The following is a 17,939-nucleotide window of genomic DNA, read 5'->3' on the forward strand; positions in this document are numbered from 1 at the left end:
CAGGACTGAGGCAGCAGCAGCATAAGTTACTGTGCTGTCCTAAAGCATTACATCCCGCTAAATCCCTGATTTGCCTCCCTTCACGCCTATCAGGGAATCAAACACCCATCTCCCACACAGGAGATGAGGATTCTAGCCACTATACTAACAGGAGTAAAATCTGATGTAATCATTACTGGCTAAGCTGACATCTCTTACCACTTGATCTTCAAGTAGTCTTTCTCTCATGACCTTTGTGCATATTGTTTAAGAAATTGATGTTCAAGAAATACGATGAGATGGATTCTTGACCTCACGATCTACCTTGTTGTGACCTTGCACCTTTATTGTCTACCTGCACGGCACTTTCTCTGTGGCTGTGACACAATATTCTGCATTCTGTATTGTTTTACTTTGTACTACCTCAGTGCACTATGTAATGAATTGATCTCTATGAACAATATGCAAGAAAAGTTTTTCACTGTACCTCGGTACAAGTGACAATAATAAACTAATTCAAGATTGTGTTTTGGAACTCCTAATTGAATGGAAAATGCTAAAAGTTGCAATATCAACATAAAATTTAGGTAAATTTTTCAGAAAATTCTGAATTAAAATAATTATGTACATCTTTAGTTTTAATTGGTCATTTATTTCCCAGTATGTCTTCATTCTTCTAGGTTGCAAGCACGTGAAAGGTATTCTGCTGTATGGTCCACCAGGATGTGGGAAGACGCTGATGGCTCGACAGATTGGGAAGATGCTGAATGCCCGCGAGCCCAAAGTTGTGAATGGTCCTGAAATTCTCAATAAATATGTGGGTGAATCTGAAGCAAACATTCGTAAGCTCTTTGCAGATGCTGAGGAAGAGCAGAGGAGGGTGAGTGTCCTGAATCTTGATGAATGATGATTTATTTTTGGCAGTGATGCTTATCATAGTTGCAGACAATGGAAAAGAAGAACATTTCAGGAATGCTTGCAGCTGGAGGTGGGTGGGCATATTTGTCAGCACTAAGATGTTAAACATTGTCAAGCAATACAGATGTAAATTCTAAACCAGGGTATTTTGTGGCAAAAAGATTTGTCTCTTGGACATCTCTCTCTCAGATTTTAATTCTGATTCTTTTGAGGAAATAATTTGCTATTGGTATCATGGATTAATTGTTTCTAAACATCTTCAATGGTGGTAGCAAGTGATTGATGGTGGCCACAGCCATGTTCTTGGCATTTTTTTGGTAGGTGGTTGGTCTTTTTGAGAAATGTTACAAAATCTATGCTGAGGAGACTTGGTTATGAACATTTAGGCAGCTGTTTTTCACAGTATGAAGAAGCCCATACTCTAGAAAGCATCTGCAATACAAACGAACAAAGGCATAGTTCTAAAGCTGCAGGTTGAATTGAATAATGTGGCATTGGCATCTTCAAATGCTGCTGGTGGAAGTAACTAATACAGAACTGTCCTCAAACAGTCTCAAATATGACAGTCTGTCCATCATGACTGTGCAGGCTTTTGAAGGTTCTCTCCATCGTTTTCCCTACAGCCCTGCAAACTTTATCAGATTTCCTTTTGAAAACTGGTCTTGAATTTATTTTCACTGATATTTATTCTTAATGTGCATTAATTTAATTACTTATTTCAATGTAAAAGTGCAGACTTTCTTGGTTTATTTTGTCAATCATGCCGGCTTCAGCCAGAATGGATTCTGTGAGTTGTTCTCTTTTAATTAATCCTGATTTTAGTTAAATGTTGGTTGTTATTTTGGACAGTGAGCTTAAAGTTCTTGCATCTGTTCTGGATGAGAGCTATTTTTTGAAAAGGTCAGCTCCCATCTGAGCCAATGTCAAGGCAGATCGCCGAGGTGAAGATAGATTTCCAGAACAATATCTCCACTGTGGACTTCACCTTTATGGCAGCCACCACCTTAACATTTTAATTCAAAAGTTTTTTGTGGTGTGTTCTTTCACAGCTTGCAGCAAACAGCGGCCTGCACATCATCATATTTGATGAAATAGATGCCATTTGCAAGCAGAGAGGGACCATGGCAGGCAGCACGGGTGTACACGACACAGTTGTCAATCAACTGCTTTCCAAGATAGATGGAGTGGAACAGCTAAATAACATCCTTGTTATAGGTAAGAACTGCGAGCTGGCTTGCCTGCCTTTTGGTATTTTGGATATTTTGCGTGACAGCACTTGGGCCTGGGTCCATCATCAGCAACAGAATAGTAATGCACAGAGGAATTTTTTTTGCTACCTGCTCCCTCTGCACTGGGGTCTGATGTTATGTCGATGCAGTGTTGAAGTGCTTGCTTTATATTGTAGCAAGAATCCCACTGGTATGATATGTAACTCTTTCCCCCTCCACCTCCATTCCCTGTAAGTTTTACAAGTTTTGTCAGTGTGGAAATTGAAGGATGTGAGCTGCCATCCATGCTTCCTTTGCTGATGTTATATTTGCACTCCCTTTAATTTTTTTTATTGCTTTTTTTTAATGTTTATTCCAGCTTTCATTTTAACAATTATCTAGTTTTTATTTTGTTTATGCATAATACCCACTGTAATTCTTTATACTAGATGAGTTTTTATTAAATATATAAGGAGTAAGAGAGACGCTGGTTGATATAGGACCGATTGATAACTATGCGGGAGAGATTATAATGGGTGATAAAGAGATGGCAGGAGAACTAAATGAGTATTTTACATCGGTCTTCACTGTGGAGGACATCAGCAATATACCAGTTAGTCAGGGGTCTCACGGAATGGAACTGAGTTCAGTTAAGATTACTAGAGAGAAGGTGCTAGGAAAACTAAATGGGCTAAAGACTGATAAGTCTCCCGGAATGGATGAGGTGCATCCCTGGGTTTTGAAGGAGGTGGCTTTAGAGATCGCGGAGGCATTGGTGATAATTTTCCAGGAATCGATAGACGCCGGCATGGTTCCGGAGGACTGGAGGGTCGCAAATGTAGTTCCGCTGTATAAGAAAGATGGGAGGCAGCATAAAGGAAATTACAGACCTATTAGTCTGACGTCGGTGGTGGGAAAGTTATTGGAATTGATCCTCAAGGATGAGGTTATGGAATACCTAGAGGTGCAAGGCAAGATAGGTCCAAGCCAACATGGTTTCGTGAAGGGAAGATCCTGCCTGACCAACCTATTGGAGTTTCTTGAAGAAATCACAGGTAGGGTGGATAAGGGAGAGGCGGTAGATGCTGTGTATTTAGACTTTCAAAAGGCCTTTGACAAAGTGCCGCATAAGAGACTGATTAATAAGATGAGAGGTCATGGAATTACAGGTAGGATAACAGAATGGGTGGAGCATTGGCTGGTTGGCAGGAAGCAAAGGGTGGGAATAAAAGGATCTTATTCTGGTTGGCTACCGGTTACTAGTGGTGTTCCGCAGGGGTCGGTGTTGGGGCCACTTCTTTTTACCTTGTACATTAATGATTTGGATGATGGAGTAAATGGTTTTGTGGCTAAATTTGCGGATGACACCAAGATAGGTGGAGGAATAGAGAGTATTGAGGAGACAGGAAGGTTGCAGAGAGACCTAGATAGTTTAGGAGGATGGGCAAGGAAATGGCAGATGAGATTCAATGTTGAGAAATGTGCCATTGTACACTTTGAATTTTCTCTGCTTCTAGACAATAATCTGCCCATTTATTTCTGTTTCCAAAGTACAGAAGTACAAAGGGACTTGGGGGTACTCGTGCAGGATACCTTAAAGGTTAACCACCAGGTCAGATCGGTGGTAAAGAAAGCGAATGCTATGTTGGCCCTCATTTCGTGAGGCATAGTGTATAAAAGTAAGGAAGTGTTCAGGCTCTATGAGGCACTAGTGAGGCCTCATTTGGAATACTGTGCACAGTTTTGGGCTCCATATCTTAGGAAGGATGTGCTGATGTTGGAGAGGGTTCAGAGGAGATTTACGAGGATGATTCCCGGAATGAAAGAGCTTACATATGATGAGCGTTTGTCGGCTCTTGGACTGAACTCATTGGAGTACAGAAGAATGAGAGGGGACCTCATAGAAACATTTAAAATGTTGAAAGGACTGGACAGAGTAGACATGGTCAAGCTGTTTCCCTTGGTGGGTGAGTCCAGGACCAGAGGGCACAATCTTAGAATTAGAGGGTACAGGTTGAAAACAGATGAGGAGAAATTTCTTTAGCCAGATGGTGGTGAATTTGTGGAATTCCTTGCCACGTACAGCAGTGGAGAGTGGAGGCCAGATCATTGGAGGCGTTTAAGGAAGAAATAGATATCTAATTAGTCAGGGTATCAAGGGATATGGGGATAAGGCTGGAAATTGGGGTTAGAAAAGGTTTTTTTTGCTCTTGCCCCCCCCCCCCCCCAATTTCTCATTTCTCTTTCTTTTTTCCCTTTTCTTTGGAGCAGACTTGATGGGCCGAATGGCCTACTTCTGCTCCCTTGTCTTGTGATCTTGTGAAATGACAGTAACGCTAGCCTACCAGTTTGTTAACTCACACAATCTTTCTCCACTCAACCTTTCTAATTCCCCAATACATGCCCTATTTGTAGTGCTCTGCTTTCCAAACTGTACCCCATAAGGCATGCATTTTCATCCTGCACTGGTGACAGGGAAAGGTTGGCAGGAGTATTAAATTAGATTTCCTCTTTTAATTTTCATGGAATTTCCAACTACTTGAAATCTTTTAATTTTAACTAATATTGCCTCAGGTCCTCTGTTAAAATAATTGGTCAGAAGTTTCAATTTCAGGGTCCATCTTCAAATTATTTCCTAAATAAAGAAATTGCATTTATTTTCACAAACTATTTTAAATTCATTTAAATGGCTACAGATTATTGAACCTTGAGACAACAGTGTTTTTTGTTATTAGTGATTCCTGGGCTAAGAGAGACCAGAGATCCATTCTGATTTCTTTGCCCCATAATGGGGCACATTAATACAATGCATGAAACTGCAACTGCTTTTGCATTTATAACAAAATGCCTAATATTACAGAAAATAATTTTCCTAGCCATCTTTTAAAGCAGCTGGCTACTTGACAAAGTTACCTCTTCCATTGGGTAGAAATTACAGGAGCCTGAGGGCACTTACCGCCAGACTTAAGGACAGATTCTACCCCACTGTGATAAGACTATTGAACGGTTCCCTTATACAATGAAATGGACTGCGACCTCATGATCTACCTTGTTGTGACTTTGCACCTTATTGCACTGCACTTTCTCTGTAGATGTGACACTTTACTCTGTACTGTTATGGTTTTTACCTGCACTACTTCAATGCACTCTGTACTAACTCAATGTAACTGCACTGTGTAATAAACTGACCTGTATGATCGGTTTGCAAGACAAGTTTTTCACTGTGCCTCGGTACAAGTGACAATAATAAACCAATACCAATAAGTTTTATTAGCTGAATAATCAGTATTTTGGGTATTTTCACCAACTGTACCTACCTCTGGTATCAAAAAGCCAGTTTAATTTGAGCATTGTAACACTCCCTTTAGGTATGACAAACCGACCAGACTTGATTGATGAGGCTCTTCTACGACCTGGCCGGTTGGAAGTCAAAATGGAGATTGGTAAGTTTTGACCGTAAAGACTAATTTCTCTCCTCTTGTACAAGTTATGTCACAATCTATTGGGAGACAACAGTGGTTTCACACAGTCCCTGAAGTAGTGCTTAATCTGCATGCAAAAGTAATTACAGATGTTCTGTTTGTAATTAGGGTGTTGTGTGGATGCAGGAGCATTGTTTCACGTTGGATCAGTTTCACCTCAGTGTTCCCTGCAAGGTACCTGTCCCAGGGCATGATTCGTTGATGTGCTTGACACTAGCAGTAAAGCCTGGCAAAAGCTCCAACTTTTGATTTTTTTTTTGAGAACTCGGTGGTGCATTGTGAGGCACCAGTAAGATGGCTATGGTGTCCAGCTTCTGAAATGGAGCAAAGGCTTGTATCTCTATTCTAAAGCTATGGCCTGACTGGAAATGGCTGAGTTGTTTGTAGTTTCCCTTGTGCCGTCTTTGCTCTTCTGGATGCCAAGTTTCAATGAGCGACCTTTCAGCATATCACTGATTTTGGTTAGCACAGTGCTGTTATTTTAATAATTTGATAAAACATATCGTAAATAGGTCGTCAGTTAACAAAAGATTACTTGCTTTTAATGAGTTTTTTCTAGCTGGTCTTTCATTTCATTTATCTTCGCAGTGTTACACTACCTGAATTGGCTGGCCAACCAATATCAGTTTCTGGCAAAGTATAATTTTGCACTGTTTTTGTTCGATAAAGACGGTTAAGCTCCAAAGGTCACATTTTCAGGTGTTGTTGGTAAAGCTACAACAATTTTTCCAAGGTGCACCTCCTCCCCTTTATTCTTCTCCCTGTCTCACCAAAGTTAAATCATCAAGAAGGATGAAATGTCTGAGGGACATGTGGCGGAGTAGGATATGAAATAATTTGGATGCATACCAAAGATTGTGACATTACTTGTAGAAGCGAGTGGCACCAAACCAAACCTGAAAGTAATAATCCAACTTCTGAAAATCTGAAATAAAAATAGAAAATTTTAGGAATATTTGGGTCAGGCTGTATCCAGGAAGAAAAATTAACACTTGCAGTCAATGATTTTTCATCAGGAGACTGAAATAATTAAAGTTAAGTAATATGACATTACAGTTCAAAAATGTGCTGTAGTCTAAATGGGTGACACATTTTTGACTCTAAACTTTTGTGTGACAAATACATGTCAAGTTCAACGAATAGTAACATCTCTTGAGCTCGCAGGCTGTGGATTTTGTAAGTATACCATGGCTTGAGTGCATATTGGCAGAAAGTGTGGTAAGATTGGCACTGCATTAATGCAGACTATGCTTTTTGAGTGAAATGTTACCTGGAGGTTGAAGTTGATTTTGCAAAAAAATAAATGCATGGCACTATTGGAAGAATATTTGTGGCAATATTTCCCTCTAGGATGAGCTGATTAATCATTCTGTGGCTTTTTTGGTTGAAACAGTATGTCAATTCGTTTCTCCTGTATTCACTGCACTTTAAGTGCTATGTATTGAATTACAAATGAAGTGATAAGGTGTCGCATTATTTTTAGAGAATTAGGGTAGTACTAGCAAATCTCTAAGAATGCATTGTAGTTAATTGGGGATATGCTAGGGAAAGTGATTCAAGGACCTGTTCAAAGCCTGCTTGAAATGCAACATCCCCACCGACTCCTGGGAACTTCTGGCCCAGGCTACTCCAAGTGGATAAGAAGCATTCAGGGTGGTTTTAAGATCTGCAGAGCCAGGCACCAAGAGCACACAGAAGCCCTGTGTAAGCAGTGGAAAGAGGGGCCAACCTCATAAACTACCCACCTGACTGCCCCATCAGCAAATACCCACCCCATTTGTGAGAGTGTCTGCAGTTCCCACATTAGACTTCTTAGCCACCTGAAACCCCACAAAACCAGAGCAGTGATCTATCCCACAGAATAGCCTAAGAAGAAAATTAGAACAAAAGTAGTCATGCTTCATTTTTCTGCTGCATGCACCCTTTTAAGGTCAGAGGTCTAATTGTAATGTTTCCCTAGATAAATTGTATTGGAGCAGAATTTTGGGTCCATTGGAGGTCAGTTATTTTTATTTTAAATTGTTAGAGTTCCCAGAATATTTTTAATGTTTGTTTTTACTTTTAAAGTCACCTCCATTTTAAAGTTCCTTTTAGGCTTAAGTTTTTAAGAGTTCCCAGAATTTTGCATGTTGCAATGACATTTCAAGACTTGCCTGCAGTTTGTTCTGCCATTTTGTTAAACATTGAACTTGACCATCTTGGATCTGGCTCATTCCCTTTACATGATACCTACATTACCTGCCTTGCCTGCACTTTACCCCGATGAGGGGGATTTGAATAAGTTGGTCCTCAACACCCAACATCTGTCTCGTGAAGCCCAGGACTTCATGTCCAGAAGCTCCACTTTGGAATTATTTGACAGCTTTTACTGACTCATTCACTGTGCACAACTATGGAAGTATTTTTGATAGAAACATTATAAAAATTATTTTAATAGATATAAATTAGTACTTAAAGGAATTTTAAAATGGTATCAAATTATTGAAAACGTTAAAATATTTTCCACAGGGCAGCAACCTTATTCAAGTGATCGGGGTGGCTGTTCCTACACCAGCCATCCCTGACATAAGGCTGGAAGTCAGATGCAATGTGCAGCCAGACTTTCTGTTCAGTGAGGCATTGATCTGCCACTGGACTTGGTGAGTGGGCAGTCGGATGCACTGCATTTGGCCACAGAAGGAAATTCAAGGTGAACAACCAAACTATTGGGTATCAGCCAGCATGATAAAGCCTGCTGTTTCCTTGAGGCCCACGCACCATTGTTGCTGAGGCAATAGGAATCATTCTGAGGAAGGGTCTTAGACCTGAAACATTAACTCTGTTACACTTTCCACAGACACTTTCCACAGACACTGCCTGACATGCTGACTAGTTCCAGGATTTTCTACTTGTAGTTCAGATTATTAGTCTCTGCAGCTTTTTTGATTTTCAAAAATAATTCTAGGCTATTCAGCCCCACTAGTCGAGATCCCAATGCAGTCAATGTCTGAACCTCAGTTCTATTCGCCTTTTCCTCTAAAATTGCTGGAGTCCTAATGAGAACAAATATCTGATCTATCATGGAAATATAAAGTGATACAGTAGATCTGGCTAACTGAAGATGTATACTTAGCTCACTGACTCTGTGCAGATAAATAAACCTTTTTGATTCTGTGTTACTGCTTAGCTTATTTCCCTAATGAAGGCTTTGCAGGCATAGAGCAGCTTTTTTCCACGTGATGGGGGGGTTGCCCTTGTGCCAGCATCAAATGTTCCAAATTTACCTTTGGAAGAAGACCAAATGTTTTCACAGGTGCAGGAAATGTCAGCATATTTCAAAAGCTGCTAAGGTAATTCAGTACTGAAATAACTAATGTTCTGAAGTTCACTTGTTCATCTTACTTAATGCCCTTAAGTTCCTTGTCTGACAGTTTTTACTTTATCATGAAAGAAGTGCCAAAAGATATATTAAGAGATAATCATAGTCAACCCAGAGCTTCCTGGAACTTAGGAATTTAATAAGAGCCAATCAACCAAAACTCTCTCTTTACCCCCTCCTTAGTAGATTATAATGGTTATTAAACTCTTCCATATACTGATTCTCATTCGCTACAAAAATACTTCTGAGGACCCAGAGACACACTTGACAATGCTGTGTTTATAACTTGGAGCCAAGTTCAGGCCACAGATTCTCCAATTTGTGCTCACCACCATTGACAGTCTGTACTGGGGACACAGCTTTACTCGGGCCTCCTTGAAGAAAGTGTGGGTTGATGGGAGGAGTGACACCATTTGGAAATCTATAATAAAAACACAATGCAGATCAGGCAACGTCTGTGGAGAGAGAAATAGAGTTAATTTATTGGGTTGACTTTTCATTGAGAAGTCATCAACCCAAAGTGCCATCTCTGCTTCTCTTTCCACAGGTGCCGCATTCAGATTTTATTTCAGATTTCCAGAATCAGCATTTTTGTGTCTTCTGAGCTGAATCCATTTTATCTAATCTCTTTGGTTAAGTGAATTCAATAAATCAACTCATTGGTTAATGGTAAGCTCTAAAGGTGTTTTAATTTCACAAGAGTGGAACAACTCCTTTTATCCTCCATGCTTTGGTTTTAAACCATCAATGATTTTCAGCAAAATGGTGTGAAAGGTCATAAACCTGAAACATTAATTTTTTTTTGTCCAGAGATCCTGTCTAACTTATTGAGTGCCACCAAACTTCATTGTTGAAACAGCGGTTGATTTTCCTTGGTGCAATTTACTCTGTAATTAGTGTTACTCAGCCAGTGCCATTGCGGTGGTTACAATTCCATTTGTAAGTTTGGCCATGTGATTTAGAAGTACAATACCAGGGAAATACTGAAAGTTTAATAATCAGGAAGAAAGTGCTCATCCAGGACAGCCTTTAGTTACTAACAAGTCCACTCACTGGGTTATAACCCTAATGCAGGCACGTCACTAATGCAGATTGCATAATATAGATGTCAAGGCAATAAAGACAGTCCAGACTTTGGGGGCAAAAAATCAAGGGGCAAAGCTTTACAATACAGAGAATTGCTAAGACTTGATTATTCAGCTGCAGTAAGGTTCGGTATTGAAAATGTGTGTCCATTTATTTTTGCGTCCCAGTCCTGATGAAGGGCCTCAACCCGAAACGTTAATTGTCCTTTCCTTCCAGAGACGCTGCCTGATCTGCTGAGTTTCTCCAGCAGTTTGTGTGTTGCTCCAGATTTCCAGCATCTGCATTCTCTTGTGTCTCCATTTTGCTGCTCTACTGCAAAGTCTCTTCGAGGTATGCCTACCTTGAAGAAGATTTCCTCCTCCTCTTTGGGAGTTCTGTGAGGCCCTCTCTAACTTGCTCCCCCTCTGTGATCTCTGCTGCTCTCCAGCGCTTCGAGCATGTGCTCATCCAGACTGTCTTCCACGGTCAGCCAATGTTGATGAAGGGTCTTCACCTGAAAGGTCAACTATCCATTTCCCTTCATAGATGCTGTCTGACCTGCTGAGTTCCTCCAGCATTGTGCGTTGTCCCAGATTTCCAACATCTGCAGTCTCTCCTGTATCTTCATTTATTTTTTTTCCTTTTTGCCCTCTTTTCCTTCCTTTTTAGGTTTACCAGATGAGAAAGGTCGAGTGCAAATTTTGAATATTCACACAGCAAGAATGAGAGAACACAACCTGCTGAGTACTGATGTTAATATTGTCGAGCTTGCTCAAGAAACCAAGAATTTCAGTGGCGCTGAGCTGGAGGGTCTAGTGCGAGCTGCTCAATCAACTGCAATGAATCGACACATAAAGGTATGTAGTAGTATTTTGTAGTAGTTTCCTAAACTGGTGGGTGCATTAATAGCTGTGCCAGAAAATGGAACATTTTTAACCTTTTGGTTCAGGTTGAGGGTTTTTTGTTATCACTCTGTGGAAAAATTGAGCATTTTTGTGGACTTAAAACTTAGCCAAACAGTTAACTATAAGATTCTTTACTACATTTTTAGTTGTGGTCATACCTGCATAATTAATGTAATCAGTTAACAGCTGCACTTATACTTTTTTTTCTTCTCAGTTACCCCTGATAACTCACTTACATATTTGATTATGCACCAACAAGCAAATAGTGGTGGTGCTTCACAGACAATTTTTGCTTGCTGCATTCTGAAAGCAAATTGCATTGCTGACATTAACATACATTGCCCATATAAGAATTTTATTGGTGCAAAAAAAGCCCATATTTTTTAAGTTGGTCTTCAGGTGTTTTATTTTGAATACGTTCACTTAAGGCCAAAGTTTGTTTTCTATGGTGTAAAGGTGTGTATTTAATGCATTTAGTCTTTCAATAACTACATAAAGTAGTCTTGTATTTATTGTCACAGTGTGTTTTGCTTGTAAACTCAAATTTACTGGTGCTAATATTGGAGTATTGCCCAGCAGGAGAATGACCTGACTGACAGAAATCCAATTTTATGCATTCTCCCATACATTTTTAAAGCACTTCTCAAGCTTAGTAGTAATGATAAGATGTTTCATGGTATTCATTAATGATTGAATACAGTGTATATTCCATTAGTTAATTTATGGGTAGTGATAGGGTGATCGATGAAATGAAAGAATTATAGCAAGTGTACGTAGAGCTGGCTTACCATAGAAAACAGATATTTCTGACTTGCAGAGAAATCAGCTGACAAACACTTCTCGGGAACAGAACCCTTACATACCCAGGGGACTGTTTGTACTTGTGTTGTACCATGGTCAACTTCCATGGTGAGTGGACCCCTCTTGTCTGGGCAGCAGGACACTTCCTGCCAGCACTGATTCATCAAGTGATATTGCAGCTTCAATCAAAGCAGACAGCTCCACGGGGAGTGAGCTCAGGCTGTTATGGTGGATGATGGATCCTAAGGCCTCAATTCCTGCTGCTGCTGCTTCCCCCCTCCACCTGCTGCCATCTGTAACCTGCTGCAGCCTACGCACCCTGTTCTTTCTCTTCTCTCCACAGCACGTGAAACCTAAATTGTGGTCATACACCCAAACTGGCAGCAACAAAAACCAGGGATGCCCAAGAGACTATAAATTTGGAATAATGACCCCAAGTTAGGAAATTTACTTGGCCACTTAGATATTTGATGGTCTTTTAACTTGGCAGCACTGTACGTTGATGGGTGCTTCATTTACCTGCATTTTTGTCTTTAAGTTGCAGTGATTCATTTTAAGAGCATCATGGAGGTACAACTTCTGCACTGTTGAAAAATATAATTAAATATGAAGTTCCATAATCTCCACATTGCAGTCATTTTCTTGTGAAGAGGTTGTAAAATTTCCCCACAGATGAGAATCAGAGGATTGGGTACCTGGCTGCACATTTGGCCATTAGCTAACAAGCTATGATTGAGTTCTGCTGACAGTGCTTTGAGACCATATCTCCATGAGTCCATTTCATCTCCTCTGCCAAAACAAGTGCTTGGTGCAAAGCATTTCCAAAGCTGGTCTGAATAGTTGTGTTTCCACCATGGCCAGTGATTGACAGCCTATAGTAGCTTCTGTGTTTGCAGCTATTTGTGCTGTAAGCTTGTGTTCCTGTTCTTATCATGCAGAGGTATCGTCCTGCTTATCTGACATTCCTGAACTTTAGTACCTCACATCCTAAGAAATGCAACCTTTGCCCCTTAAACTCAGTGGAGGTCTGACTGGCAGGTCAAAGTGATCAGGAATATGTGGACCCAATGGTGAATGTGAAGCTGACAGAAAATACATTTATTCTCTGTCACTTCTCATAAAAACACCAATAGCTGATTGGTGTCATTTTTCTCCCAGTGAGTGTCCTTCTGAATTAGTAACCAGAAGCAAATACATGTAGGTGCTGGTATTTGTTTCCTCCTTATCTAAACAGCATTAACCATGTCTGGATGTTTTCCTGAGAATGTAGATGCTGTAGATTAGAGTAGTTTCATTGTTGTGTTTGTTTTGGGTTTTTCTTTGTTTTCTTTCTGCTTGCCCTCAGGACTGGACTTCCATCTTCTCCTCCCTCTACCATGCATCCCTCTCCTCTGCTCCCCAACTAAATCAGGTGTAATGTTATCCTGCTTTCACTCATTACAGCTAACAGATTTCTCTGAAATTGATCTTCTGATCAATGTATGGTTGAATTCCAGCTGAGGCTCTATTTGTCCACCTTCAATTAATTCTGTTGTGTACACGAATGGCTGTCCCCAAACAAAACTGCTCTATCTGGCTGCCCTTTTGTACAAGTTGGTGTACCAACTACCCAAAACATTCTTGACCACCCCTTGTAAGGCACTGATTGTAATGCAACGTTGAAAAAGTGGCTAAAACTTGAAGGCTAGAATAGTAATGATCTATTCCTCCAAAGAAAAATGAGTGTCTTTTCCTTCATCCTTCCCTGATACTTGCATTGTAGCTGCACTTACAACAAAGTTTTGCAGTTCACCTGCTTCCATTGTGCCAAATTTGACTGTTCATGCAGGTAACTCCAAGATTTCAATGCATATGCAGTTTAGTCATGGCTTTCTGACATTTGTCAGAAAGTTCTGTGTTTAAATTCCACTTGAGACTTCAGCAAACATCCTAACATGTGTTAAGTCCCACCCAGCAGGTGTAGTCATGCCAGTACAAGGTGAATGCTGTTTGTTGCAGGTGATTTTTTTGGATGATGCACTAAAGTGAAGCCTTTCCACCAGGTGTGTTTTCAAAATAAAAATCCCATGCCACTCTCCTTTGTGAAGAGAGGTATGGTAGTTCTCCCTGGTGTCCTCCTCAATATTTACCACTCAATGAATGCCTGCGAGCAAACTGGTCATTTATTTCACCACTTTTGTGGTTCCTTGTGTACAAGTTAGGTTGGCACATTACCCACATTAAAATAGTGACTTTGTTTCGAAAGTATTTCATTGGCTGTAAACAGCTTTTGAACGTCAAGTTTGTGACAGTTGCTAAATACAATAAAGTTTCATTCAAAGCACTTAAATGAGTGTTGCAGGCTGCACGTTGTAAATCAAAGACAGTTACCAAAAATAAAGCTCCAATAATTCCTGAGTGTAAGTGGTTGCTTTGATCCTTAAAAAACATTCAGATGAAGTGACAGCAATGTATTGCTGTAGTCACTTATTGAGGAGTAATTAATTAGCTCTGTAAATCCTTAATTATTTAGCAACAATACCACAGGAGTTGCTAATTAGATTTAAATAATGGTTTTAATGTAGGAAAGAAATGAAGTCTGAGTTTCACACAGGCAGAAAGTAATTGTCTTCTTTTCCAACTCTCAGTGGGAGGGTTAGGAGAAATGACAGAAGTCGTATTGGGTTTCAGAGTATTTTGAAAGTGAGAGAGTTGTGCATATGGATTCATGGCTGATGTTGGTTAGAAGTGGATTAGGTAGATGATTGAGAATAGTTAGCAATGCTAATTAAGCATATTTTATTTTGTGCTCGAAGCCTTTGGCTTGATGTTGGTGGAATCCTCACTGCAATGATTACTGAAGTAACAAAGGGTTGGGTTTATTGTCAGATTGCTGAAGGCAGTTTCTCTGCTGTGTTTGGCTTTTGTATCCTTGCTTTCACGCACCCACAATATTACAAGCAGGTTAGGCAGTTGTCAGCTATTTACTGAAGCTAGATGCCTGCCATTCCACTGCCATCTTAAATTTAAATTAGTTTTGAAACCACAAGGTTCTTCACAAAGATGTAATTAGAAAAGAGAAAGTGAATCCCAACAAAATGCAGAGATGTTAGGAAAGGGATTACAAAGGTTTTGTCAAAGAGATGGGATTTTAAAGAAAGAAGGCTTGCCTGGTCTTCTGCTGGACTCTGAACACAAACGTGATTAAAAGAGGAATCGAATGTATTTCACATCAGCTTAACGCGGGCATTTCCAGCTTACCAGTGGTACTTTATTCACTTCATGGGTATTGCCAATTTTAATTGGAAGAAATATGAAAGTTGTTTGTTCTTGATTTTTGCACAGTCTTAATATTCTTTGTAAAATTGTTATTTTTAAAAAATTACTTAAACTTATTTGCACAGTTTTTAAATACCTCTGATCATGGATATTTAAAAATTGTTCAAGGTCATTGACAGTAGTGAGCTGTTGTAGTCTGGGCATCAGGATTCACCACGAGGCCAGGTTGCTGCTCACAGACCATTCTACCTTGTAGAACAACCCATTGACATCAATTAAAATCAACCAAACTCTTGCCGCACTCAACTAGTTAAACCCTGCCATCCCATAAATAGCTCCATTTATTCTTACACTTGTATGTCATTAACAATCCCTACTAATTTGGCATAGAACATCATCAAGATTAACCTTGGTAATAATTTCTTTGTGGTATTTTCTTGAAAATTTTCTAAGAATTCTATATCTGGTTTTCCTCATATCTCTCCTGCTAATTGCACCCTGAAGCTCTAATTGAATTTGTCCATCAAGATTTCCTTTTGAAGAACCAAGTTTAAGCTGCTTAGTCATTGTGTTTTTTTTCTCTCTCTCTCCCTACCAAATGCCCTGCCAGCATGTCATTAATTATAGATTCTACATTTTCCCCAACCACTGGTCAGTCTGCCTTGCCTTGTTTTCTTTCTGCTCTTCAAGGAGGCAGTTTCTTTTGTTGACTTCCAATCCATGCTGATTGTTTGAGATCCTTAAAATCTCAAAAATCAAACCAAAGCATGGAAACAGACCTTGTGGTCCATCAAGTCTGCACCGAGCATCAGCCACCCGTTTACACGAATCCTACATTAATCCCATTTCTTTTTGTTTTCCCCACATTCTCATCAACAGCCCACCAACTCTAACACTCGCATTAAGGGCAATTTAGTGGCTAATTAACCTACCAACCTGCACATTTTTCAGGGATGTGGGAGGAAACCAGAACATCTGGAGGAAACCCATGTAGTCATCGGGAGAACGTGCAAATTCCACATAGACAGCAATGAACGCAGGTCTTGGGGCTATGAGGCAGCACTTCTACTAGCTACACCATTGGGCTGCTCATGTATTCATTAACTGTACCCACCTCTTGAAACCTGAGTGTGTAAAGCTTCAGGTCCAGAGTATTTGATGGGATTAAGTCCCATTAATTTTTTTCAGTACTTTCATTTAACTAATGGTAAGTTGCTCATTCTCATTTGAGCCCTGCTTCCTCATGATTTCTGCCAGGTTCTTTGTGTCCTGCTTTGAAGACTGGCACAAAAACTGTTTTAACATCCTTTTTAGAAGATGTTAATTTCTGTTCTCCGCAAAATAATTTATTTGTTCCTCCAAGTGCCCTACTGTTATTTTCACTCGAGTCTCTCTTTACAGGGAGTTGCAAAAGTTTGTAAAGCTGTTTATTATTCTATTTTATTTATGTTCTCTGTTATCAGTATTTTGGTCAACCATTACTGAATTTTATATCACTCTTCGATCTCAGGCTTGCTGCTCTTTTTGGCTGTATTATAAGCTGGTTCTTCCCATTGAAAACTACCCTGAATTTCTCCAGTTAGCCATGGATGAAACACTTCTCTAGTGGTTTTTATTTAATTTTGTGAGAATTTTGAGTAATTTCTTTGTGTTTATCTACTGCTGTTAGTTTTAATCTAATTTCCCAATATACCCGCAAATGAGAAACTGATCCCAATTTTGGACTTGCCCATGCCACCCTCAAACTTGAACTGAAATTCTACATATGGTTGTTTTTCTTCGAGGGAACACTTATTGAACATGTTATCTACACTATACTAAACCAATGATAGCTTCTTCCCTACTTGGTTCCCTGACTTTCTAGAAAATAGTCACAAATGTATTCCTATGAACTTATCCACTTGGTTTGATCTTGCCAACTTGGTTTAGCTTTACTCCCATTTTAAGTCCCTAATTTCCCACTTTAATACTGTCCAAAGTTGATTGGGAATAGACCCATGTTTACACCACAGTTGTCTCCATCTTTCCTCCAGTCCAATTTTCAGAAATATTGGTAGCCCCAAAGGAAAGAGTTTTGATGTCAATGCTGTGCTTATTAATGTTCCATGTGAGGTAGTCGTGGGTGCTGCAATTGGATTTAACCCTATTGGCCTGGGTTTGATGAACTGGAAGTTGTCTTGCTATGTTTTGTGGTTCTTTATTGAATAAATTTTTGGAATAAATTTTTAAAAATTTGAATAAATTTTTAAATTTGTGTACTGAGCCTCACTTCAGTGAGAACAGTCATCTAGTAAAGAAAAATTAAGGATTGAACCAAAATTGACCAAACCTGATGTAAAATAGAAATATTTTTCACTGTAAAATGGGATTTATTGCTTAGCACCAGTGTGCCTGTTTGTTGCAATGTGTAGTAAAACGTAATGCTTCATTTTAGGACTACAGTCTTATATAAATGGGCATTTTCTGAGTCGGTGCATCTTATCAAGAAGGGATCTTGTAACTACTTGTTTGCCCTTTAGCAGTAAAAGTTGGCAGCGAGTTGCAAATTATTGAGAATGTATTCAGTCAGTTTTCTAACCTTTGCTCTATTTGTTGTTGATGTGTGAGCACATCAGAAATAATTCTTTGCTCCGCTGCTTTGTTTTGTATAGATGTTGAGCTGACTGTCATGTACATGACTAATGACAAGCCTGATCACCCCATTGAGTGCTAGAATTTAGATGTACCAATATCTATGATTTTCCTGACACTTAATTTCAAGTTAACTCTTGGGTTTGTGCAGGAAATGGTGGCAGAAGGGGGAGGGGATTCAAAGAAATGACGGCCTCTGCATTCCACTGCCTCGGGCTCCTTTCTTTAAATGTTCTGAAGAAGCATGCTCCAATATTTCTCCTGTTTCTCACGATACCATCTATTTGATGTGTTTGCCACTGGTACTACTCTTCCGGGTGGTAAAGATGCGGAG

The 17,939-nt window shown here is 39.7% G+C and overlaps 1 protein-coding gene across 1 annotated transcript in view; it reads left to right on the forward strand.

Annotated features, from left to right (window-relative positions):
- The window catches only part of LOC127582931 (vesicle-fusing ATPase), a 220,155-nt gene that overhangs the window by 97,398 nt on the left and 104,818 nt on the right, over positions 1 to 17,939 (forward strand). The window contains exons 9-12 of the mRNA XM_052038589.1: positions 660 to 859; positions 1,947 to 2,112; positions 5,474 to 5,548; positions 10,680 to 10,867. Coding sequence (XP_051894549.1) covers positions 660 to 859; positions 1,947 to 2,112; positions 5,474 to 5,548; positions 10,680 to 10,867 — 629 coding nt within the window. The remainder of the gene's footprint in view (positions 1 to 659; positions 860 to 1,946; positions 2,113 to 5,473; positions 5,549 to 10,679; positions 10,868 to 17,939) is intronic.

Source organism: Pristis pectinata, chromosome 25 (assembly GCF_009764475.1).
Source record: "Pristis pectinata isolate sPriPec2 chromosome 25, sPriPec2.1.pri, whole genome shotgun sequence".
NCBI lineage: Eukaryota > Metazoa > Chordata > Chondrichthyes > Rhinopristiformes > Pristidae > Pristis > Pristis pectinata.